The following is a 25550-nucleotide window of genomic DNA, read 5'->3' on the forward strand; positions in this document are numbered from 1 at the left end:
AAGTATTAAATGATTTATCAACTCCAAACGATACAGAATTAGAAAGAAAATGAATTGGTATATTTAATTTATCCTTTTAAAGATTAAAAATCTATTTGATAAATCAAAAATGAAAAAGTGAAAATTTACAAGTATTGTGACAATAATTTAGTTAGAAAAATGAGATAAGAAACATTTAATATGAGAAACTATGTATATTTTGATGTTTTATACTAGTAACTTTCTCAGCATCATTCTCTTACATTCGTGAGACGCGTGTGAGAGTAAAAGGAGAAGGTGGAGGAGTAGGAGCTCGGTTGAAGTTGAACTTGGCGTTGGTTGAAAAACACCCTGTAGACACGGGGGACACGGTCACTGCCGTCTTATCAACCGATCGGAAGTAAATCTCTCGAGTGCTGTCAGGGAACGTTCGACAGGCGCGATAGCGAATTAACTTGAAGGTAAATGGTGCCTCCTACGAGAAGATTCCAATTGACGAAATTTCTTTCAGGACATTCCGGATTTAGCGATAGTAAGCTCGTTCGTCCCTTTCTGTCCTTCTTTTCTTTTTTATTTATTTCTTTCTCTCTCTCTCTCTCTCTCTTTATTCTGTAAAAAAGTCGAAAGAAAGATTTCGTCTCTCGCGAGAATCGTCTTACATTCTTTCTTCTTCTTTTCCTTTACCGTCTGTTAGATCCAAATGGTAAGGATCGTACGAACGAAAAATCTTTACTCGGCCTAAATTCTCTCTCTCTTTTTCTTTTATATAAAGGGCAATTATATAGAGGGTTGAAAAAGAGACTGTTCTACCTTTTTCTTCTTAGCCACGTAAGTAAGTCTCTACTTTGACGCTTTTCCCTGTACACTGTGAAAGCGATCGCGAAATAAGCGCACGAGAAAGATAAAGAGAAAAAGAAAGAGAAAGGGAGAGAAAGAGAGAGAGAGAGAGAGAGAGAAGGAATAATGTCGCGAGAGAGGGTAAAAGAAAAGAAATTCAATTTGCATCGGCCGCCATTCTTTAGGTCCTTTGAATTCCCGTCGCTATAGCGACCTTTGTCCGGATCGTGCCACAATGGCTACTATCCTCTCTCTCTCTCTAACCCTTGACTCCCTTTCCCTCTCTTTCTCTCTTCCTGGAGAGAAACCGTCGCAAACAAAGAATCCTCCCTGCGCCCCCAGTGAGAAAAGGGCCAAAACGACGAAAAAGGTCGATACACGAATAAGCGATGCGCTGCTCGGATAATCCAAGAAAAAAGACCGCGAAACGTGAACTCGCACTGCACACCACCTTCTCCTCCCCCTCTTCTTCTTTCTTCCCATCCTCTGAACCTCCTACCTCTCGACGTGCCTACGGTTAGGAAGATAGGAAACTCTCGTATATGTACAGGGTGGATCCGCCAAAAAGCTCCTCTCGTTCATGGTTGGTATCTCTTGGAAATCGAATTCGTGCTGGTATGTTAAATAAAATTGCATTCTATGCAATTCAAGATGTTATGCTATGCTATGCTATGCTATGCTATGCTATGGCTATGGCTATGTCTATGCAGTAATGCATTCGAACTCGTTGAATTTTTTTCAATCATGGTGAATCCTATTTCGAATTGGATTCTTGGACCCTGATGTAGATTCATTGAAAAATTTGTACCGCAGTGGGGTTGTTTGCTTATATGAAAGTCGATGGGCAGCCGTGGTGGCTGCGAGTAACTCGTTCAAAAAAAAAGGGGGAGAGAATTCGTGAGTTTGATATATATCGCAAACTTGTGGCAAATCCTATCGATAACTCACCGACAAGTTTCTTTCCTCTCTTTCCCTGTGTCCGATTATCGCAGTTCCACGTTAGGATTTACGTTCCCCACAAACCGATGCCACGCAACTATTGCGAAATATTCGACGGGTGGAGAGAAAAAGGAAAAGAGGGAGGAGGATGAGGGGGAGAAGAAAGAAAGAAGAAGAAGAAGAAACGACGGTCGTGGATGGCGAAGGGTGGATTCGTGGGGACAAAGGAAACAAAGCGAGCGGCGTGACTCTGATAGCCAATGGGAGTTCCGTGCGAGGGGACATCGGGTTCCGAATCAGTTTATGCGCGACAGGTTCTCTGGAAAGAGGAGAAAAAGAGATGGAAATCGGGAGAACGAAAAAGGTAGAAAACAAGTGAATAAGAAGAGTGGATAAGAGAAAGAGAGGTAAGGGCCAACCAGACCGTCGTCGTACACTTTGCCAACTCTCTCTCTCCAACCTTCTGCTAAAGCCGCCATGGAGGAGAGACATTATTTACAACGGAGTCCGTGGTAGACAATGCCGTGGTACCCGCGGCCATCTTTCCTTCCTTTTCTGTTCTCCATATGCAACAGCATCTGCTCCGAGCCATCCCGTCGACCCTTTTCTCTCGTACCAAGGAGTAGTAGCACAACCAAGAAGTACAACAACTACTACTACTACTACTACACTTCTTTCCCTTTTCTTCAAGAACCCTATCGCAATGTCGAGACATCGAAGATACCCGCGAACGGCTACTCTACCTACGTAGCTACTCGCGCAAAGACTACTATCATTATCATAAACTCGCGAACTGGCATCGGAACTAAGCCATAGAAAGGGATGCATGCCATCGTATAATATGCATCTACATAGGCCGTTTTATACCGGGTGTCAAGATTCTTCTCGTAACTCTCCTTGAAACGACTCGTGAAGAAACTCCTACAGCGAAGAAACCTAACCCAAATTCCATGGATACCGAACCCTCTCTTCCTCCCTCCTATCATTCTCTTCGATTTCCGACGGATCAATCGAGCCCCTTTCGATAAAACTATAATACTCTCGCGTATATCTACTTACTACTACTACTACAACCTACTCTTACCAATACCGTCTACTCAACCTGCCATCTTTCGCTTTCTCGTTTTTATAGATATCGTTTTTATATCGACCGACATCGTTTTGCTAACCATCATCTCTCTCTCTCTCTCTCTCTCTCTCTAGGGACGCCATCTTAGTTTCCTAAAGGAGACACAACCGGTGACAGGACGGCCCGATCTTAGCGCCTCCATTCACAGCAGATGTTTCCATCTTTTCGACATTTTTTTTTTCTTTTTCTTTTCCTTTTTTATTTTCCACCAGTGAAAGTCGCGAAAGCCAACAACGACTACGATACTACCTTTAACGTCTTTTCCCTCATTTCTTTTGGTTTTGTTTTAATTCTCATAAAAAGTATATCGATATTCCTGATGAAAATTCATTGGCGGTTATATAAAAGATTCATGAATATATTCTGAGAATATAATATTGTCTCATGGTTAAGATCGATCAAAATAGAAAGGTTTATAAAAGTACTCTCTTTCCCAAGTCTCTTTGAAATTCCGGCCATTTTAAAATCGTTCGATAAAATGGGCGAATCGTCGAGGACCGCAAGCAAGACAGTCGTGGTTCTTTATTTTTATTTTACCAAACCACAACGACGAGGACGAAAACGTCGAGGACAGAAGTTTCTTGGAATGGGAGAGGTGTATGAAATAAGAAATAAAAAAAAATAGATACAACGACGAATAGGATTATACGTAAGATGATACGTATAGAAAGTAGAAACAAATGTTCGATAACATTTCATTTGATAAATTGAACTTATCAATTCGAATCAATAGCATTTCAAACCGTATAAATTAAACGTTTAACAAATAAAAAAAATGTCAAAAGTATTTGATCGAGTGCAAAATTTGGGCATTAATTAATGTTATCTCTTGTAGAATCCAACAATATCAACGAATTTGGAATAATAATCGTATCGTTTAATTAACAATCAATGTAAAAAAGCAAAAACAACCATCTAAATTTTCGATCTTAAAGTAAACGTCGAATAAAATTGTCGAGTCATGGAAATGGAAAGAGTTAGTTGGTTTTAAAACCGGTGGTAGGTCCACCGGTTGGACTCGTAGTTTAAAGAAAAAGTGCACGGTGTAGGTTTTCTTGCCCAATGGAATATACACGAATAACGCGTGCCTCTGTCACCCTTTTCTTGGCAGCCATCTGCCGTTGGTGCCGAGGTCGTGGTGGTGGTGGTAGTGGTAGTGGTAGTGGTGATGGTTGTGGTGTCCGGCAGCTTCCGCTGGGGCAAACAGCGCAATCGAATCGAACGAGGAGTCTTATCTTAAGCGTCAAGGGCGACCAGGAGAGAAGGGAGAAAAGAGAGAAAGAAGGAGGCCCTTTACTTGGTTATATCGGCGGAAGCATTGCGTTCATCCGTGCAATGGCGGTGAAGTGAAGTGCGCCGCGGTAGCAGCTGGTTGTTCGTTTCTGCCCTTCTTCCTTTTCTTCTTCTTCTTCTTCTTCTTCTTCTTCTTCGCTCTTTCTTTCTCTCTCAAACGTAGGACGTGCGTATTTACTTGTCTCTTTTCTCTGTGTACTTTTGTACACACACAGATATGTATATATATATATATACATAGGTAGAATCGCGACAAGGTGCGTGCGTATCCAGTTGGCAGAAGACGATCGGCAGAAGCTTCTTGGTCAGCCAAGAGCAGCCGCCCCAATAAAAACTCCTCTTCGAATCTTCTTCTTCTTCTTCTTCGTTGTGTCTTCCTCCTCGTATTTCTTCTTCTTCTCTTCTTCTTCTTCTTCTTCTTCGTTATCGTTGTAGGTCGCGTCGCGTAGCATTTAAAAGGAGTAACAGAGAAGGTAAAAATACGACTCTCTCTTGCTCCCTTTAACTCGAGTATATACCTATATCTCTCTCTCCCTTTCTGTCGTTCTCTTACCCTTTAAAAGAAAAAGAAGAAAAGAAGGAGTCGGGCGCGGTCCACGTTCCACGACGTTTGACAGAACAAAAGACTATCGACCGAACCCCGTTGAAGAAGAAGAGGAGGAGGAGGAAGAAGAGGAAGAGGAGGAGTTGTTCTTCCTCTTCCCTCGAAAATAGCCTTCTACGACGACCCACCACCGTCACCGGCACCCTTCTTCAACTATCATCCTTTTTCTCTCTTTGTCTTTCTCTTTCTTTTTAGACGAGAACAGCAGCAGCAAAAGGAGTGGGATACGCGTGGAAAGAGAAGGCGGATCCCAAACTACGAGAATCCGCCATACGTGCGCGAGCGCGCACTCCATCGCGTACAAATTACCGAAAATTGGTCCAGTTTTTTAAACTTGAACTCGATTTCAACACCGGTGTCCCGCTACCGAAAAATCTTTCACGTCTTCTTTTTTTCTAGTTACTCTCTCTCTCTCTCTCTCTCTTTCTCTCTTTCTCTGTTTCTCTTTCTTTTTTGTCTTCTTTATATCTTTTACCGTATACTTACACCCCCATAATTCGTTGACTACCGGTATTAGAGGGTACCGAAGGGAGGGACCTTTGAAATTGGATAACCTGGCCCTTGTAACAATTTCGCAAGTTCCGATCATCTTAAATGAAATTCGAAAGAAACCACATTTTTCGTAAGAACGAAACCGTAAACGCATAACGGTCCACCTCCACCTCCACCTCCTCTTTCTTACTCCTACTCCTTCTCTTACTCTTCCTCCACGATCTTAGGAAGAAAGAATTCAAGCTCGTGTCAATAATCCGTTTATTAGCGCAAAAAAAGTTTATAACGAAAAGGGGACGACTGTCTCGTTCACATGAAAGGAAAGATTTACTCTGTTCCCAAAAAAAAGTATAGAAACGGAGAAACGAGAGGAAAAAGAGAGAAAGAGAAAGGAAAAGATCCGGTACTACCGTTAATTATTATCGGTATGAGAAAAAGTTAGAGAACCGATATCGAAGGGCGAATCGTTTAACGACCGCGAACAACGTCAAGAGAGCCGTAAACCTGACGATGATACTTGCAAGAAATACACACACACATAAATAAACTAAACCTAAAACTGAGACACATATATATATATATAGAATGAGATAAGAGTTTAACTTTTGGCTAACTCTATTTAACTAATATTCAACCCTTAACAGTTGCGTCCACTTTTTACATTGATGATTCTCACTAAGTAAGTAATAAGTGATTTTGGTAAATATGCAACAAAATTGTTTAGACATTCTAAGAATAACTTATTATTTATTAGAAATTAATTTATCTTTTTGAAGGAGTACTATAAATAGATGAAATTATTAATTATTTAACTATTAACACATTTTGCTTAAGTACTTTGCCGCTAAAGTTATTTTAATAATATTTATTAAATTTTTATAACATAAATATTTTATTTTACTTATTAATTTTTATATTTACTTATAATAATTTTTATAAATATATAAACACAATTTATAAAAAATTTATAATATTTTATTATAAAATAAAAATCTTAATATAAATATAAAAGGGATCTTAAAGAAATAGACTACGAAGACCACGAATGGAGGGGTCCTTTTTTGAGAGGAAAACATTGGCGGGATTTGGTATTTGCAGCAATGAACTTTCCAGTTCCTAATACCAATTAATAATAATAATAATAATAAAAATATAAAAATAATATTTAATAAATAAAAAAACGCCTATTCTCTTCCTACTAAAGATGTATTAATAAAATATTTTTATTTATAAGTCACTTTCCATGTAACTTACGACCCTATAAGGGGTTAAGTATCTAAATACTCTAAAGTTTCGTTTCAAATCTGATCAACGTAAGTTAGGTTGAATTTCTCTGTAGATTTGAAAGCCTTTCGTTATCCTGGACAATTTGGCACCCTCGCGTGCGATTTAACGATGCTTACCTAATTAACTTAAAATTCAATCGGTCATGCAGTACACCTAACCTCTCTTCCTTTTTCAATTTGCTCAAAGGGGGGAAGAACTCCTTTTCTTCTTTATCTTCTTCTTTTCCAATAAAAAAATCTAGAAATAACAGAAGTAACCTACTAGATATCAGTTAACTTATCTCACCGATGTAGTTATCCCTTTTGGCAAAGGTCGGCCGATTTCCACGGACAAATGAAGTTGATTCTAGCAAAGCGTGCTTGAACTATCAGCTGTAAACACCCATGTAACCATTTGAAAATGGCCAGTGAAACGCCCCCGCACGATCGTACCTATCTCTACCTAAATAAAGTACTTAGATACATACACATATATAACATATATGTTTTAAAGCAGAGTCTACGAAACGATTCTCACGATCGGCCAATGAGAAGGTGGATAGAAAGGGAGAGCCGGAGGGCGCGAGCGCAATCTTCAAACAAACCACCTGCTTCTTTCTCATTCTCTCTTTACACCCATTTATATACATACACAAATACATATACATATAAATATATATACAAACGTTCACTTTTCCCGAGAGACTAAAAGAAAATACAAAAGATAAGAAATAAGTTATCTTAGTCTCATATTATGCGCTAAATAACGGAGAAAGGAAGGTGGAAGAAAAGGTGGAGGTGGAGGAGGAGGGAAGGTGTGTAATGGTGTAAGTGTTACACACCGACTAGATGATATTTCGAGGCCTCGGGAGGACCAACAAGCAACCAACGGCCATTGTGTATCTCCGTTCGCGCTCATTAAATATTAACGAGAGTCTCAATTTCTTCATTCGTTGATGAGTCGCCGCGCGCCACTCGAACCCGCATATAGATTGAAAATTAACTTATATGAGCCTCGACAAAATATATACCTTTAGGTATGCGCGCGCGGCCCTGCCAGTAACAGAACCCTTAGAAACAGCGCGTGCGCAACAAACAAACCTACAACCTCTCTCTCAACAACTAACTTTTGCACTTACATATATGTATAACTTTCTGATTTACACGAATATTCTAATACTTGTAGTTTTATTTTTTTTTCTTATTATGTTGGTATAAGCTTCTCTAACATAAGTAGAAAAATATGTGGGTGCTTTTCTGTATGTGTATGTGTTCTTTCTTTTTCTATTTTTTTTTCTATTTCTTTTTCTTTTATTTCTATTCCATTTTCTGTTTGGATTTTTTCTGTTTTAAAGTTTTTATTTTTATTCTACTCTCAACTTCAATTTTTTTTCTTAAATTCTTTCCCCTGTAGGAGGATGTGTGTTGTGTGTGTGTGTGTTTTTTTTATTTTCCCTTTCTTTTTCTATTTCTTTTTCTACTTCTTTTTTCTTTTCTTTTTCTTTTATTTCAATTCCTTTTACTGATTTATTTTCTTTTCATAAATTTTTTATTTTTATTCCAATTTCAACTTGTTTTTTTCTTTAAATTCTTTCTCCCTCTTTTTCTAAATGTCTTCTCCAATTCACACACTGACCACACAATTCTCTTCTTTCCCACCCGTTTCGTTAACGTGAAATCCTTAAATACCTAATTTGATGCTAATTAGAACCAAAGCTGTTGTAGTTGCTAACCCTTTTTCGAGCACGCGGTCACGCTTATGAGTTTTATTTTTTATTCTTTTTTTTTGTTTTTGTTTTGAAAATAATCTGAAATCCGATACATCCTCCGGATATTATTTTTTTTCTCTTTTATTAAATAATGTTTGGTTTGTAATCATCAGGGGAGGAAAATATCAAAAATGGGTTAAAGTTAGGAAAATAATATGAGTCAGGGTTTGAGTGTATTTATATATGTAACTATTTATTATTATTATTGTTATTATTATTATTATTATTAATGTTATTATTATTATATTAATGTTATTATTATTATTAATATTATTATTATACGATAATAGTTGCACTCGAAGGTAGCACATTAATTTGTCTATATTATAATTTTTGTTTTTTTCTTTCTTTAAATTTACTTTCGTTAAATCATATCGTAAATTAGTTCATCTTGTGTCTCTTTTTATTTTTCAAAATGTTTTTTTTTTTTTTACGAAGTGTTTAGACGCACATTTAAATCGTCGCTAAATACTACGCGCAAATTATTACCTAAAAACGCACGACTTAAATTCGGTTCCATTTCTATTCGATGCAAGACGTTTTTTTATTTATTTATTTATCTGTTAGTTTTTTTTCTCGTTTCTATAGGAAGTGAGTCGTCGAATAACGAATAAAAAAATCGCTCAATCAATATATATACATGTATATATATATATATATAACGATTTTTACGATTTTATTTTAAACTTATTTGTTTCCTTCGTTGATACAAAACGTCGGATTAATATTAATTATCTAAATTTATATATTTTTTTTCCTGTGTGTCTCATTTATATGTGTCATTTCTTTTTCTAAAAAGTTTGCATCAAATTTTGTTTATATTTTGATTTTACAATATACAACATCAACCGTTTGAGCAGTGGTCAGAGCCGTATTTTACGTTCGGATTCAAAGAGACATACCTGGAATGTGAACGCTTCCTCGAAACGTCGATCGATTTAGTATATCGATAAATCGAAGTCGTCGATTTATTTCTGATAACATCGAGAAATTTCTCTTCTTCTTCCTTTTCTTTATATTATTTATTTTCTCGCTTATTCCAATGCGATTTGAAAAGCCGGAAGAAGAACGAATGAAAACAAACGTACGAACGAACGTACGAACGAACGTACGAACGTACGAATGAACGAATGAAAACGAACGATCGTACACGATCGACGATCGGGAAGTGTCTGATTGGTTGTTTGCCGACGACTTTCTTGAAAAAATATATCGCTTATAATCTGTTGAATTCGAACGGCTCGTGAAATTCTCCCTAAATCTTAGCAGCTACACTTTGGCACGAGGAGAGGAACGCTGTTAAGACATTATTTTTATTTATTTATTTTTTTTTTGTTCTCTTTTCTTTTTTATTTTTTTATTTCTTTTTTTTATTCTTCTTTCTTTCCCTAAGTTTAACCGCGTCGATCGTTAGTTTTATCAAAAGGTTTATCTTTTTTTTTTTTTAATTTTTTACTTTTTTTTTCTTCTATCTCCGTTTAAATCACATCTCTTCTATAATAATAATAATAATAATATTACACTTTTTGTTTATTTATTTATTTACTTTTCGCAAAAAAAAACTTCCTTTTTTTTCTTATCCTTTACTTTCTTATGGAATTTTTTTGTTTTGTTTTTTTTTTCTTTTCACCACACTTTTTTTTGTCAACTATAGCACGTTAAAGTTACATTCGATTTTTACACGTAACCATCTTTTTTTACACAACTTCTCCGATGTCTCTCGAATAATTCTATTTTTTTTTTACAAAGAAAAGTTAATAAAAAAAAATAATAATAGAATAAATGACAAAAGGACAATTTGATATCAGAAAAAAAAATTCAAAATTATTTTACGTTGTCCTCCAATTCGTAAATGTACGAAAGAAACAAAATTCAATTTGATTTACCCCATTCTACAAGAAAAGAACATTTTTTTTTTTTTAATCATGATTCCATGATGTATTAGTTAGTATTATTTTAAACAATTAAAATAATTAATATATCAAGATTTTATTTGAACAAATGAAAATATTAGTCGACGATCGTCGTGTTTTAATGTCGTTTCTCTTTCTCACACACACATTTAAAAGTACTTAAACGATTAAGTACAAGAGTAAGTTTTTTTTTCACGAGAGAGAGAGAGAGAAAGATAGATAGAGAGAAAGAGAGAGAGAGAAAGAGAGAGAGAGATTGACTATCGTTTAGAAACCCTTTGGTAATTAGTATGTGCATGGAACTATGGTTATTATCACTTATCATTTAAAGCTAATCTCTCGTCACTTATCCCTTTTTTTTTTCTATAAGAATTTTTTTTTCTCGAGTCAACGATTAGACTTTTCTATGTTCTTTTTTTTTTTTTTGAACAAAAATTCAAAAGTTCTTTTAATTTTATCGTCCTTTCGAATTTTTTTGTTTTACATTCGAATTAGTTGATGAAAAATATGATAAATAATAAAAGGATTTTCACGAATAATCCTTGATGATGATGATGATAATCGTTATCGTCAAGAGTTTTCACTAATTTGACATGAATGTCCTTCGATGTTAAATAAAAAAAAAAATGAAGTAAAAAATAGAAGTCCTTTTCTTCTTCTTCTTTTTTTTTCTCTTTCTTCTTCCTTGGCGTTTTCTCATCCAAGATGGCTGGAGAGGGTACTATAACCGTCTTCCTCCATCTCAAGCCGTCGTCAGTAAAGATCGGAAAATGAGACCTGAGATGATACACCGGAATGCAAATGATGAAGGGCGTGCAACTCTTCCATCGAGGTCGAGGGCATGCTGTTACTGTCACCTAGGATGCTAACGGGAGGTGCGACGTTAGGTGAACCTGCCGTACTCGATGACACAGGAGTACCAGGACAACCAACGTTACTGCTAGCACCGCTACCCTCTTGTCGCATCATATTCCGCCGCCATTTTGCGCGTGCGTTTTGGAACCATACCTAAGTACAAATTTATTAATATCTTACTAAAAATGTCCATCCTTTTTTTTTGTTATTTTATTTTTTTTATTTTATTTTCTTCAAGGAATGACATTTAAACTAAATTATAATTTTCAAACACCTTTTTTGTTTTTTTAAATTTGATTATTGAATTAGTAAATTTGATAACAAATAAATTTGATAACTGATTATATTGAATATTTTTTTCTTTTTTAATTTTGTTGTTTTTATTTCGAGCAGTCAACGATACACGCACCCCCGTACGATAAAATGAAATTACGGACGTACCGCAATTCGCGATCGTCCCCTTCTCACCTGAAGCACCCTCTTCGAAAGACCCGTCTTCTGTGCCAATTGTTTCAGATCTTTAGCATCTGGATTTTGATTTATGGCGAAGTAGTTCTTCATAGTTCTCAGCTGATGATGTTTGAAGCTCGTACGCATGCGTTTAGTTCTTTGGCTCTGATGTACGGGTCCAGGTGAGCCTACGGATGCGTCGTACGCTGCTAGCGATTCCATCGACGATGATAATTCGGTCGGATGTAGTAATTCTGAAACAACGAGACGGACAACAAGATGCTTTCCATATCTATCATTTTCCATATTATATTTATATATATAATATGATATAAATATTTAATATTTAAATTTTAATATTTATATAAATATATATACATTATACAATTTTATAATTATAATATTATATAATTATAATTGTAATTAACTACTAATAAATAGTAATTTTATAATATATATAGCGAGAGAGAGAGAGAGAGAGAGAGATATTAATTTATCTATGCTTTACTGATCAATTTATTAAATAAAATAAAACACCTATTATCTTACACAACTTACTCTCTAATTCTATTTAACAAATATACGGTAAAGAATCCATATTTCAAACGACAAATCATATAACCATTATTCCATTTAATATACGAATGAATTTAGATTTTTTTGAAAAACATGTAATTTCTTGCAGACCAGTTCGTTCCATTTTATCGGTTATTGCTCAACGCTATTCAACTATCATTTTATTAAATCAATTTGATCGAGAGGAAGGAAGGTGGGAATTGACCGGTGAGTAGAAATCTGGAACATGCCGATTGTAAGTCTTATAAATCCGTTGGATGGAATTGAAACCGGTCGGGACGCAGAAATCGCGAAACCGTATTTTCTCGTTTCGCCAACTAAAGAAAGACCTTCGGCCGATCGAACGAATTCATTTTTCCGTCGAACGTGCTTGCACTCAGTCGTCGAACGGGACAAGGCAAAAAGTATGTAGGTATCGAGGGAGCAACCAACCTAAAAGGGGGAAGAAAAGGGAGGAGGAGGAGGAGGAGGAGGGAACGGTGAAAAGGAGTAAGAAGAAGAAGAAGAAGAAGAAGAAAAGGAAGATGGGGCAAGGAGGAGGAGGAGAAGGAGGAGGAGGAGGAGGAGGAGGAGGAGGAGGAGGAGGAGGAGGAAGATACTCGCGTTCTGTGCCGTAGAAGAGAGTCGCGATTGTTGCTCGCCGGCGGAGCGAAGAAACGCATCCAATAAATAAGACGACGAGGGTAACCATTGAATTCGATCGAGAGAAAGAACGGGTTCCAACGACGAGGAAAGATAGCTCGTGGTGGTGCCTGCCAATGCTGCAATGGTGTTGGTGGTGGTTGTGGTCTCGGGCACGAAGGGCTAGGTTCGGTGGAGGGTTCGGTAGAGAGGGGGAGGGAAGGCTATCCCAGAAGTAAATCCCCGAGCACGTATCCGCCATTACTGTTTATTGTTCCGAACTTCCATTCCCTCGCGTTCGACGATCTCTGAGCATCGCGAAAGGGAAAGAGAAAGAAATAAAATGAAATAAAGAGAGGGGAAGAACGAGATAGAAGAATTCTCACCGCGAATATAGTTTTTCTTAAGCGAGAATGAAAAAGGGATAGAAAGATAGATGATAAAGGTGAACGATCTTCCATCCTTTTCTCCGTTCTCCATATAGGAATCAAACGCAATACTTCCGAAAGTTAAAATGTTCATATTCTTCTCATGTTCTACTCACGATCGTACGTGAGAGAAAAGGGAAGTTGTTGAAAGGATTCGAAGATTTCACGGTTCGAGAATGAGATTACAATTTGTCAAGAGTGAGGTTAGAAGGGCGCAAAAGAGAAAGCGGTAAATGGGTAGATACGAATGAGAGAAAGAGAAACCAGATAGAAAGATGAACAGGGTAAAAGAGTTAGAGAGAAAGAGAAGTAGAAGAAGAAGAATAAGAATAAGAATAAGACAGAAGAACGGTAGAGGGTATAAAAAAAAAGTTGAACGAGCCGGCATTGTGGACGGCCGGCCATTCTGCTGGCAGTGGCCACGTATTGGCCGCGACAGCATTCTTTCCGGGCAGATCGGCCAATCGATGCATCTCCGTGCCGATACCCATCTGTCACTGTCCGCGTATGCCCCCTAGCCATTTTCTCTCTCTCTTTCTCTTTCTGTCTTTCTTCTCTTCTTCTTCTTCTTTTTTTTATTTTTCTTTTCTTCTTTCGTCGAGCGTAACCGCGTGCAATCGGTCGCAGGACGTATGCGAGCGAAATCTGTTTAGATCGACGATGTGCTCGTTCAAAGATAGAGAAAGAACTATACTATATATATATATATATACTAAGCTGGTATGCGAGAAAGAAAGAAGGAAAAAAGTATCGTGAATCGTCGTAGATTCGCGATTAAGGAGACGAGACTCGATCTGCCGATAAATCCTTCTCTTTCTATCTCTTTCTCTCTCTTTCTATATCTAGGAAGAGTGCACAAGGTTTCTGATCGATCGATCGATCGATCAGATCGATGGTGAACTTCCTCTAATCCAATATTATTTTTTTTTTCCTCTTTCTACGCATTTTTGGCAAAATTTTTCGTCCACGTGGTTCTTGAAAAAACAAAAAACAAAAACGTCATCCATCCATCCAACGTATTGTAAAGACGCGTTGTCGTTAACGACGTTAATGGTTTACCTGGACTCGATGATTTTTATCGTAAACGCGAATGGATTTACTCTCTCTCTCTCTCTCTCTTTCTTTTTCTTTTTCTCTTTTCAACTTGAATCGCCAAGAATGGCAGAGGACGAAGACGTAGAGAAAAACGAAAGCGTTCGTCGCGAGTTTGTCGGGACGCGTTGCGTAAGACCGCGACGTTCCATGACCGATCAAGTAGAAAATCTTTACCAAACAAGTTTTAACGTCGTGTGTGAGATTTCTTTCTATTTCTTTCTATTTTTTTTTTCTTTTCTTAATCCTACTACCTTCTCGTCTTTCCTACGTGTTTTTTTTTTAATCTTTCCTAACTTAAGAAGATGATGACTATGATGACGATGACGATGGCGATGATTATGATGACGATGATTACGGTATATACGGAATATTAGGTTGTTCGGAAAGTAATTTGGTTTTTCTTTTGTGAAAATGAAGACAATGTTTGCTTCGTGGCTAAACCTAGGCCTTTCAAGTGGACATGGAAAGTTAAATTTGATAAATTTAACCACTCACTGATCTCACGTGTTGTTATTTGCCGGTTTGCATCAACGAATGCCAAAATTGAGTCAGGAAAAAATGAAATTACTTTCTCGAACAACGATGAAACAACGATAATCCCATCGATTGTTTTTATTTCTTTTCGATTATTTCTATCTGTCGCGGGAACGTCGACGCGTTTTCAAGGATTTGCCGACCGTCCGAAGAATCAGGGGAGAGACATCCAGACGGGATAATTCGAAATCTCTCGAACGAGGCAAAAAGTGTCCCAATTATATATAAGGACAATAAAACGCAGGGAGAGCAGAGGTCCTGACGGGGAACCAGTCGGCTGGTTCCCACCACCCTATCTTTCTCTCTCTCTCTTTTTTCTTTTTCTTTTATTCTTTCTCTTTCTCTTCAAGCCGCAACAGGGAGAACTTCATGGACGATTTTATGGCTGTTGGTCGTAAATTCCAACCGGTAGTCCGAGAGCTATCCTCCTTTGCTCTGATCGCACGTCGATTATAAAATAACTGAGAATTACGCGTATGTATATACAGTATATATATATATATATATGTATATATGTACATGTACTATATAAACGTATCTTCTCACGAACGAGACTCCTAAACTCGAGCAAAGTCAAGTTTGCTTTCGCCGTTTCGTGAAATCGTAAAGACGAACGAGAAAGTGGCATTTGAATGAACGAAATCAGAACAGGATATTTTTCAAAATGGAATAAATTATTAGAGCTTTCGTATTCTTGAAATCATTTTTGTATGCTTAACACATCTTGCGCGGGAGTAGACTAAAAAGTCGTTTTTTATTTATTAAATATTATTTTTATATTTATATTGAAAGGGACGGGAACACTGGCAGGATTTGGTATTTGTGGCAATGAATTTTCGAGTTCCTAATTCCAATTAATAATAATAATAATAATAATAATAATAATAATAATAATAATAATAATAATAATAATAATAATAATAAATTATATAAAATTTTTATTTTATAATAAAATATTATAAATTTTTTATAAATTATATTTATATATGTGTATATTTATAATATATAAATAAAAAGTATTTTAAATTGTATATAAAAAATAAAATAAAATATTTATATTATAAAAAATTAATAAATATTGTTAAATATTTATTAAATTTTATAATATATAAATATAATTTTAATAAAATTTACTTTGGCGGCAAAGTACCTTGGCAAGATGTGCTAATTTATTGTTTCATCGTTAAGAGAAGTTAACTTAACAAATCGGCGTATGCAACGTAACTTAACTGAAAGTAACAAAAATAAAAAAAAATCTACAACGAAATAATGTAGAATAGCGTGGGATCTTACAGTTCGCGTGAGACTGTAAAATGTAACGAAAAAAAAGAATAAAAAGAAATATACATTGTAACGCATGTCGGCTTTTAGTTAGAAAACTTCATTCGAGACTCGTTCACATGCATGCATTTGAAAGACGAAATATATATATGTATACATATATGTTTATAAAGAATTAAAAATGCGATTCATTCGTTGCAACGAGATTAAAGGGAATATCGAATGAGTGGAATCGTAGAAAACAGCTGCGTAGCGTGCGAGAATTTATTAAAGAATTCCCAGTGTGTTGAAGAGAGAAAGAAAACAAATAAAAAAAGGAAGAGAGAGAGAGAGAGAGTTAGAGGGTGATGGTGAGGAGGGGTAAGGTTGGAATAAAGAACTGCGTACGGTTGTTAACGAGGCAAGTGCGAACGAATCTCGCGATTCGTACTTGCCGATCCTCGAAAGCTCGTGCAAATGTTTGCAAGCCTAAGGAACGAGCCATTATGCTCATTGCTCGGCAAATAATGCAACTCCCTCGACTAACCTGCTCGAATACGCTTACGAACGAACGAATGAGAGTATATGTAGGATATTAAAGAGAGAGAGAGAGAGTGAGAGAGAGAGTAAGGAAGGGGGTAGGGAGAGAAGAAGGAAACTCAACGTGGATATAGAGTGAGTATCTACACCACGTGTTTCTATGGTTTTAAGGCCGACATTTGAAAGCACAACCCCCCGTTTACCATCCGGTCCAATTAGGGTATATCCCTCTCTCTAACATCGACATTTACGATTAGGTCGTCGCGAAGCTTTCATCGGTTAGTCTCGTTACATGATCTCTCGACGATTATACAATGTATATATATATATATGTATGTATTTGTATGAATTGTTTATCATAATTGTCTCGTTAAATGGAAGGAATGGTCCATTTGATTTCACTTTCATGGATTAGTAATATGTATGCATTTATTGTTACGTTTCAAGATTAAAAATCGGAATGAGTAAGAGTAGATTGTTTTCAAGTGTCTAGATTTGTTTTTTTATAGATAATAACATATAAATCTTATCGTTTGATGAGAAGTTAAATAGAAAGATATTGTCGTAATTTAAACGATTGAGTTATGTTTAAAACTAAATTCTATATGTTACTTTTGTTATATTATTTAGTAATGAAATTTGAGTTATGTTAACCCTTTTGCTACGAATGGTGACTATAAGTGCAGTTGTTTTGCACTTTATGTTATTGCACATTATGAAATAAGGGTTAACATTATATTTTCTTTTTTTGTAATAATGCAACGTATGTGTGTATGTTAGAGTTAAATTAGATTTTCTTATATATCTTTTATATATTAGGCCTTATATATAACCTACATACATAGGTTATAGGTTAGGGTTAAATTAGATGTTTTTTGAATTAATGCAACATATGTATGTATTATGTGTATCCAGGAGCGATTTGGGGTGGGATTAGGCGAATGATAGAAGAATGGTCAAAGATATTCGCTCACCCAGCGCTCCGGCGGCCAGCCTCATCGTTACAGGAAGCTCGGATCCGGTGACTTCGGAAAGTTTCCTCTTCCTTGGTCTTCCCTTTTGTACAGTTCCGGAGGACGCAATTGGACTCTGTTCGGCAGTGCTGTAATAAGCCGGAAGCGGTGATACTCCAGGCGAACCGATGTCTTCTATGCTGCCAGTGCCACTTCCGTAATCCCCGGCGCAGCAAAGCAACTCGTAGTGCGGTCTTGGGATCGACGAGCTCGTCATTCGTGAACCTTGCTGTCGAGTATTCGATTCGCGAGCCTTCGTTATCTTACCGAGTTCGTTCGACGAGACGATCGCCAAACTTTTTATTAATTCATCAAGTCCTACATTTTGGTTTTTCTTTTATCATATACACTATTGATAATAATCACGAACATAATCATTGGAATAAATAAATGATCGACCAAACGAATATCGATATCTCATCATAATCGAATTTATGAAAATAATCGATTCGTTAAGACGATCTGAAAAAAAAACCACCATCCTACACCTACACCACCTACACCAACAGCACGTTAGAGTATCATGTGTGTGAGATGATCGTCACACTTGTCAACGATCGGGGCCGTTTCTCCGATCTACGATCTCGGTCTCGTCGGTCGAACTCGTTAATAACAAAGAGACGGCCTTTGGATAACGCTAATCATCGGGCACGTATTTATCTCACCTACAATATACCAAGCCGTCTCTCTGGCCAAAATGATCGCCTTTGTTCAATGGTATACCGCAGGAAGCGCAAGTAAAGCAGGCAACATGGTAGACCAGGTCCCGTGCTCTCATCACCAGTTCCGATGGAAAGATCCCAGCACGGCATCGGGAACATCTCGATACCGCAAATAATCTGTAATAATTATTTAATAATTAACAACATATTTAATTTATTTATTAATTTTTTATATTATTAAAATTCTTTTATATTTATTTAATTTTATATATTTATTAATAATTTAATAATATATAATTTATTATTTATTAGAAATTATTAATTATTTAACCCTTTAAGGAACAATTCTGGTTTAACGTGATACAACGCCGCTCGAGTTAACTCAAGCGTGCAACTTAAGGAGTTAATTTATTATTTATTTAATTAATAAATAATATAAATTAAATAGAAATATAAATAAAAAAATAATTATTTAATATATTTAATTTAATATTTAATTTAAATTACCGGTGGTGTGGTACACGTGTGTAATGGAACGTGTTAAAGTTTGATATTTAAGATAAATTATTATTAAGATTTTTTAGGGAATCATTTCTACAATCGTAAGCAATGAATTGATGAACGAATGAAAAAGAAGATGTCACTTGTCTAAAGAAATATATTTATGTATTTATACAATGGTTAATATTTCATACGTTCTGGAAAGATATATGAGATCATAGTTTAGCCTATCTGCATTGTGCTCGTCCCTGTTATGCAGTCGTGCGTTAAACATCGTTCGATAATATCACGGTATAGGTCTGTGACAACTTGATGAACTACTACATTGAAATCAAACAAAAATTCAATTATACAAATAATAATAATAATAATAATAATAATAATAATAATAATAATAATAAATATAACGTTGTAATAATATATTGATCGTTTATTAAAAAAAACTATTGATCCAATAAAATATAACAATCGTATTTAAACTTTCGATGATAAAATCAACTAAAAATTTCTATTCGATTGAAAAATATTAATAATTCTTTGTATGAGTAGAACGTTTAATGAGTTTTTACAAAAATTTCCAATTTGTCACGTACACGTTCGAAATAATAGTTACAAAATTGTGCATACTTGTTTTTTGGAATTTTTTAAAATCGTATTTTTTCTTGTTTTATTCGTCATAAAATAAATGACCTCGAGCATTTGAAATGACAAACCAAAATTGGCATACAACTAACGTGTACCTAAACGCTTACTACTGTGTCCTCGTAAATAGAAAAAATAAGGCTAGACCTAGATAAAGAAAAAAGATCAGCTGATTCTTGGCAATGCCCATATTTCACGTAGCAACTATCGAAACGTATAAGAAGGAAGGAGGCACGCGTTATAGTTTACGAAGCGCGAAAAATAGAAAGAGAAGAAGAACGAACGAGAATAAGAACAAAAGAAAAGGAAAAAAGTAGAAAGAGAAACGAAGAAGAAACAGCAAAGAGGAAGAAGAGGGTGAGGGAGGAAGGGAGGGAGAAACAAAGGGGGTGGCCTGGATCTGGATCGTTGCATATTGCATGGGAGGCCCGTTCTGTTCTTCCCTAACGAAGCAGAAACTACCGGAGAGATATCGGACGTTCTTCTTCCTCCCTTGCATGGAATTCTGGATATATTATCGCGTAAGTACAACTTTACTATAGCATAACAACAATAATAACAACTATAATAATAATAACAACGATACAACAATCTAGTAAGCGATTTCATTTGATAAAACACACCTATTCTTATTTAAGACTTCAAAAAATACTAGGATTCTTTGCATTACAATTTGGTAATATAACATTTAAATATAGTAATTATATAACTAATATAAATATAATAAATATTTATTAATATAATATTAAAATATATATATATATATATATATATATATATATATATACTATACATTATATAATATTATATATAATATAAATATATAAATAAAATAAAATAATTATATTAGGTTGCCCCTGAATTTTTTTTTTTGTAATTCTACAGGCACAATATTTTTTATGTTAAATAATTTAAAGTGTGTTGAAAGAAAGAAATTTTTGGGACGACCTAATATAATAATTATATTATAATTTTGTATAAAAAGTATGAAAATGTTAGATCCAATCGTAGGATTCCCCGTTAACACAAAACACTAGTACAGATGATACGTTTATTCTGAATTTATTTGACCAAAGTGGTAGGGAGAAGATTATATTCACTTTCTTCACAAATAGAAGCAAAAAAGCAACGTGGATTGTTGCTCATGGAAACATTATACGGGGAATTATCGTGGATAATGGTTCGCGAAAGGCGATGCAAGGATTTGGTTTCGGTCCCCCCATTCTTCTTATTCTTTCTCTCTGTTTCCATTGGCCCGGTTCCTGTTTTCTACGTATGCTTTCGCATTTCAGTATTTATTGGGGTAGAGTCGAATTTGCATAGGAGCGTCACTTCTGTCCCACACCCGTATGTCCCCTCTACCCTTTCCTCCTCCCAAAACTTAGCCAAACCTCCCAACCTTCCCCCCTGGTTCCCGTGTTCCCCTATCATCTCTTCCTACCCGACTTCGAACTTCCTTTGGACCACACAAAATCTATACTAATGGGTGTCTCTAGGGTGCGGTGAATATCCAAGTCCGAACCTTAAATTCCGCGCGCGCGTTCTGTGATATACTCTTCGATAAAGTTAAGCTGGTCTATTCGGTTACTTTGTTTTCATCTTAAATCCATATTAAATCGATGGATAATATCTTTCGAAGAGAATCAAACATGTTCCTGCTGCTGCTGCTGCTGCTGCTGCTAGAGAACTAACTAAATAAGTACCTGTTCATCGAACAAACGTATCACGTTTACTGAGTTATTTCTACGATTATAAGAATCTTCTTTTAATTCTTATAAATAAAATCAAATAAAAAAGAATATCTATCCAGAAGGAATGTATTATATTTCTATATAAGCGCAAGCCCTTAGGGATATACTTCTTTCTTTCAAGTTTAACTTTGGATGGACTTTAGGAATAAGGACAGCGACGTAATCTTCTTAGTCAAGGGAATAAAGCTAACCTGTAGTAATCCTCTTTGCAGTAAATGTTGCCGTCCCTAGCGAAACAAGTGCGTTCGCCGGCTAGAGGCATCCGGCAGTGACAGCAACGAAGACAACCGCAGTGCCAGGCACGATCGGCAGCCTTTAGGTACCAACGTTCAGCTATCTCCCTTCCGCACCCACCGCAGCCAAGGGTGCTTTCTGAATTGTTGCTCTCCGCCGTGCCAACCGGACGGTTGCTGTTCACGGCACCATCCCCAGCAGGGGGAGTACTACTTCCGCAACCGACTTCCTTCAGCATCTCGCCATGACCCAGCGTTGTCTCCACCAATACATTCTGCAAACACCATCAACGACATCGCCCCGATCCATTTTTGTTTTTTTTTCTCTACCTCTATTTCTCTTTTTTCTATTTTCTTTTGTTATATTTATTTTGATTTTGATTTTTATTTCTTTCTCTCTCTTTTTCTTTTTTTCTTTTTTTTCTCATCCATCATTCAATTTGATCATCCGGTTCCGACTCTATCGTTTCCCGATACACACTCGTCAAAGAAGACTAACACACTGCAGTATTTCATTTTATTTATTTTCACGTGCATTCCCGAGCTTTTAAACTTTCTCTCTCTCTTTTTCTATGCGGATTCGCGACCGATATCGATTATACCTGGAAAAACCGATAAAACGTAGGAAAGAGATATTACGATAGGCTCTATGTATTACAAATCTCAGATATTATTGCACCCGACGATTAAATATATCTACATATTTGTATAACATATATTAAATGCAAATTATTATTATATGGAATTTGAACGTTTTGGTGATATCAATTTTTCCCTTAAAAATTGTCAGTCGTGTCAAGGACTCTGAACCCTCGGAGAAACTGCTGAACGACTACGGTTCATTCAGGACACACTTCTTAGTAGCACACGCAAGAACCAATGAATGAAAACAATTCGTGACTGCTGTCCCGTTAATGAATGACTCCCGGGGTAGAGGTTTCTCTTTCTCTCTCTCTTTCTCTTACTGTACACTCACTCACTCGCTCGTTCGTTCGTTCGTTCGTTCGTTCGTTCGTTCGTTTGCTCACTTGCTCGTTCGCTCGTTCAGTTTCGAATCGGCCGCGAGCTAATTAGTAGAACCTTGCGGATCGCCACAATAACTCAACGTCCTTTACGAGCGCCGGCTGCACGTGATTTCCGCGAGTTAAATGGAAGGTGACATTGCTTGGAATCACTGTGTACACCTTGTTACGAAGCTGACGCCTTCCGCCGGGAAATAAAAAGGACTTCTCTCGTTGCTGCTACTTTTTTCTTTTCTTTTCTTGTTAATTCCTTTCTTTTTCTTTTTTTTTTCCTTACGTTTTTATTGTTTTTTGTATTGTTTTTTTTTCTTTTTGCATTGACAGGTGTTGTTCGATATAAAGTGAAACGATACAAGTGAAAGAAAGAAAGAGAGAGAGAGAGAGAGAGAGAGAGAGTGAGTTAAAGTAAGATAGAAAGACAAATGATTCCTTGTTGTTTCTAACGAAAAGAAAAGAAAAGAAAAGAAATGGAAGGGTTCGATGACGAGTAACTTTTGATCAGATATATTTTAAACTAAACTTCATCGTCACACACACACATACATAAAGAATAAACTTAACGATAGATAAATCTAATCGATAATCCTGTAATTTTGTTTGTATCGGATTAATCACCGTTAATACACGTGTAAGAAAAAAAGAAGGATTAAATAATAAAACATAGAAAATGAAAATCTTCTAAACACAAAATTGTCAAGGACTCTTAAGCAAAAGGGTTAGTTAGAGGAGGAGTCTTCTATCTATCTTTCAAGGGGTTCTGGGAAAAGTAGGACGAGTGTAAGTTTCGTGCCTTCGTTCCGTGTCACACTTCGTCCTGGATTCTCTCTGTCATTCCCCGGCGTAAAAGCAGCCCCCTTTCTTCGGTCTTTGAGAAATTTTAATGATCGTCGGCTTCTCTTCCGATGCGTTCTTACCTACCTGAGCTCGGTTAACCAGCTGGAAACGCGACGACGGTGGATTCCGCCGGTTCTGTTGCCGTGCCGTTGATGCTGTTGTCCGACGCGCTCCGATCGTGTGTCGTCGTCGTTGCAAAGAGAGAGAGAGAGAGAGAGAGAGAGAAAGAGAGAAAGAAAAGACAGAAAGACAGAAACAGAAGAAGAACTACTATACGTGAACCGATCGACGCGAATTTATCCTTTCGATAAATCACCAAGAGAAACTCTCCAAGTAAAAGAAGAAGAACTTTAGCCTTTCCGGTTTGAGTTCAAAGACTGACTTCAAACTACGAACACTTTGTAATGAAAAATTGGTCTCTTAATTTGTAAAAAGAAACAAAAAATCGACAATTCAACGAATGTCTAAAATTGTGAACACTTTTTGAGAATAATTTGTTTTTAATTTATAAAAAGAAAAAAGAAAATGCGAAAATTCATTTGTTTAGTTCAAAGATTGTCTCTCAAACTTATGAACACTTTATCGGAAAACATTGATCTTTAATTTGTAAAAAGAAAAAAACATGGCGAAAACTCTTTAGTTTGTTTAGTTAAATTTGTATTTTGATTTTTGAGTAAAACTTTAACTGAAGATCACTGTTCTGACAGATTGGCAAGATAAACTTAAACGAATTTCTTTCCGTCGGTATCACGTTGAACAGATTGATAGCATCTTTAAGCGTAAATTCGTAGCACAAGATTCTTAGTGATATCACCAAAAGTATTAAAACAAACCCCCCCGTTCGTTCTTGGTACGAGTAAGAAGAAAAGCAAAAAAACAACGCACTGTGTCCACACCAGAAAAAATGATGGGGTGTATGAAAGAGAAATCGTGACACGAGAAGATCGTAGTAGCAGAATTGTAGTAATTTTCTTCTTTGGTGCCGAACAGGATCCTTACGTTGGTTCACACGATCCTTTTTTTTTGTTCTTTCTTTCTTGTTTTCCAAAAAAAGAAAAAAAATTAACAGAAAATCGTCAGGAAAAAGAACAGAAAACAAAACGGGATCACTCGGGAATCGAACTGCAATATTACCGAAAGGGTGGGGGGTGACGAAGTAGGGTTTTAGTTTGTTCGAAGAGTAGTATGGAACGGAAGTAAAGAACTGAAAGGCGTATAGGACAAAGAATAGTCGCGTCTGTACAAGAAGAAGGAGGAGGAGTAAGAGTAGGAGTTGGAGGATGAGGACGAGGAAAAGAAAGAATAGCGCGAAATGAGAGTAAAGTCAGTGTTCAGGGTTGAAGGGGGGTTGCGATCAAGCAGCGAACGAACGAACGAACGAACAAACGTGCGAACAAACGAATGAACGAGTGAACGAACGAACGAACGAACGAACGAACGAACGAACGAACTGAACAAGAGAAACAAGTGAACAAACAGGAACTGACGAATGCGCGTGAGCGCGCGCGCGCGCGCGCGCGTTCTTACGAAAAATATAGAAAAAGTGTAACAGAATTGAAACAACACACAACTGGTGGTGCCAGAGTTTGCTGGTGGTCGTTCGCGCACGCGAGGGAAACCGCTATGTGCCGTCGCTTTCGTTAAATATTGCGGATCCCTTGGCCCTGTGGAGGCCGCGGCGTCGTGGCCCAGGGCCGGACGTCAAGAGGAGAGAAAAGAGGGCTTGACGTTCCCGACGCTCTGCCACCGGTCTTGAATATACCTAAAGTTCAGGGGTGGGGTTCGCCGGACGACCATTCGGAGGGGGTGCGGAGACGCTTTAGGAAACAGCTTCGCGTTTGCGCCCTACAATTTATTTCCCTCGCGTTTGCGCGTCCCCAGTCTCTTCCACTCTGCATATATCTTTCTCCTTTTCTCTCATTCTCTCTCTTTTCATCTCCCTCAAACATCGAGCAGCTACGACGGCAGCCAGCTCTACGACGTCGACCGTCGTAGTAACGTCGAATTCCTCTTCTACACGTTTTCACATCCTTGATTCATTTTCAGCCTAACGAAAGAAAGATCCTCATCAATCATCGTTATCGATCGTGAAGATGATCATCGTCAGTCTTGTCATTAGTCGTATTCAATAAGAAAGATATAATTCTATGTTGAGTTAAACAAAATATGTATATGTTCAAAATGATTTTAGGTAGTTAGTTTGGTTGACAAGATTCAATCGAATTTTAATATTAGAAGGTATATATAATATATGTTCGATAGAAGCGATGGATCCCTTTTCGATGAGAGGAAGGAGGAAGAGGGAATATTTAA

At 36.6% G+C, this 25550-nt stretch overlaps 1 protein-coding gene and 1 long non-coding RNA gene across 6 annotated transcripts; one reads left to right on the forward strand and one right to left on the reverse strand.

Annotated features, from left to right (window-relative positions):
- Nucleotides 1-6118: 6118 nt before the first annotated feature.
- On the forward strand, nucleotides 6119-10645 carry LOC149033077 (uncharacterized). Its single transcript, XR_016176066.1, has 2 exons — nucleotides 6119-10251; nucleotides 10294-10645. It is a non-coding gene; the product is annotated as an uncharacterized LOC149033077 (long non-coding RNA).
- On the reverse strand, nucleotides 8480-25003 carry LOC107074490 (LIM/homeobox protein Lhx9). 5 transcript variants are annotated; one of them, XM_015335979.2, is made up of 6 exons: nucleotides 24809-25003; nucleotides 21340-21656; nucleotides 18258-18431; nucleotides 17554-17786; nucleotides 11517-11779; nucleotides 8480-11228 (listed from the first exon to the last, which is right to left on the reverse strand). In XM_015335979.2, the coding sequence occupies exons 2-6, from the start codon at nucleotides 21618-21620 to the stop codon at nucleotides 10974-10976; spliced, it is 1206 nt and encodes a 401-aa protein (XP_015191465.1). In that variant the 5' UTR covers nucleotides 21621-21656; nucleotides 24809-25003; the 3' UTR covers nucleotides 8480-10973. The 5 variants fall into 5 exon arrangements, with proteins under 5 accessions (XP_015191465.1, XP_015191464.1, XP_015191462.1 ...); XM_015335978.2 differs by having other exon boundaries at nucleotides 24123-25002; XM_015335976.2 differs by having other exon boundaries at nucleotides 23322-25001.
- Nucleotides 25004-25550: the final 547 nt, after the last annotated feature.

Source organism: Polistes dominula, unplaced genomic scaffold (assembly GCF_049000335.1).
Source record: "Polistes dominula isolate Pdom_NZ unplaced genomic scaffold, Pdom_raw_medaka contig_79, whole genome shotgun sequence".
Taxonomy (NCBI): Eukaryota; Metazoa; Arthropoda; class Insecta; order Hymenoptera; family Vespidae; genus Polistes; species Polistes dominula.

Bases quoted from the DNA above. Each gene is read 5' to 3' on its own strand.
- LOC107074490 (XM_015335979.2), bottom strand. From the start codon at position 21,620: ATGCTGAAGGAAGTCGGTTGCGGAAGTAGTACTCCCCCTGCTGGGGAT. The intron at 17,787-18,257 runs GTGAGATAAATA...GTCGATCCCAAG, and splicing joins GACGGCTTGGTATATTGTAG to ACCGCACTACGAGTTGCTTT. The intron at 11,780-17,553 runs GTGAGCGAATAT...TCGTTGTTTCAG, and splicing joins GCTGGCCGCCGGAGCGCTGG to AATTACTACATCCGACCGAA.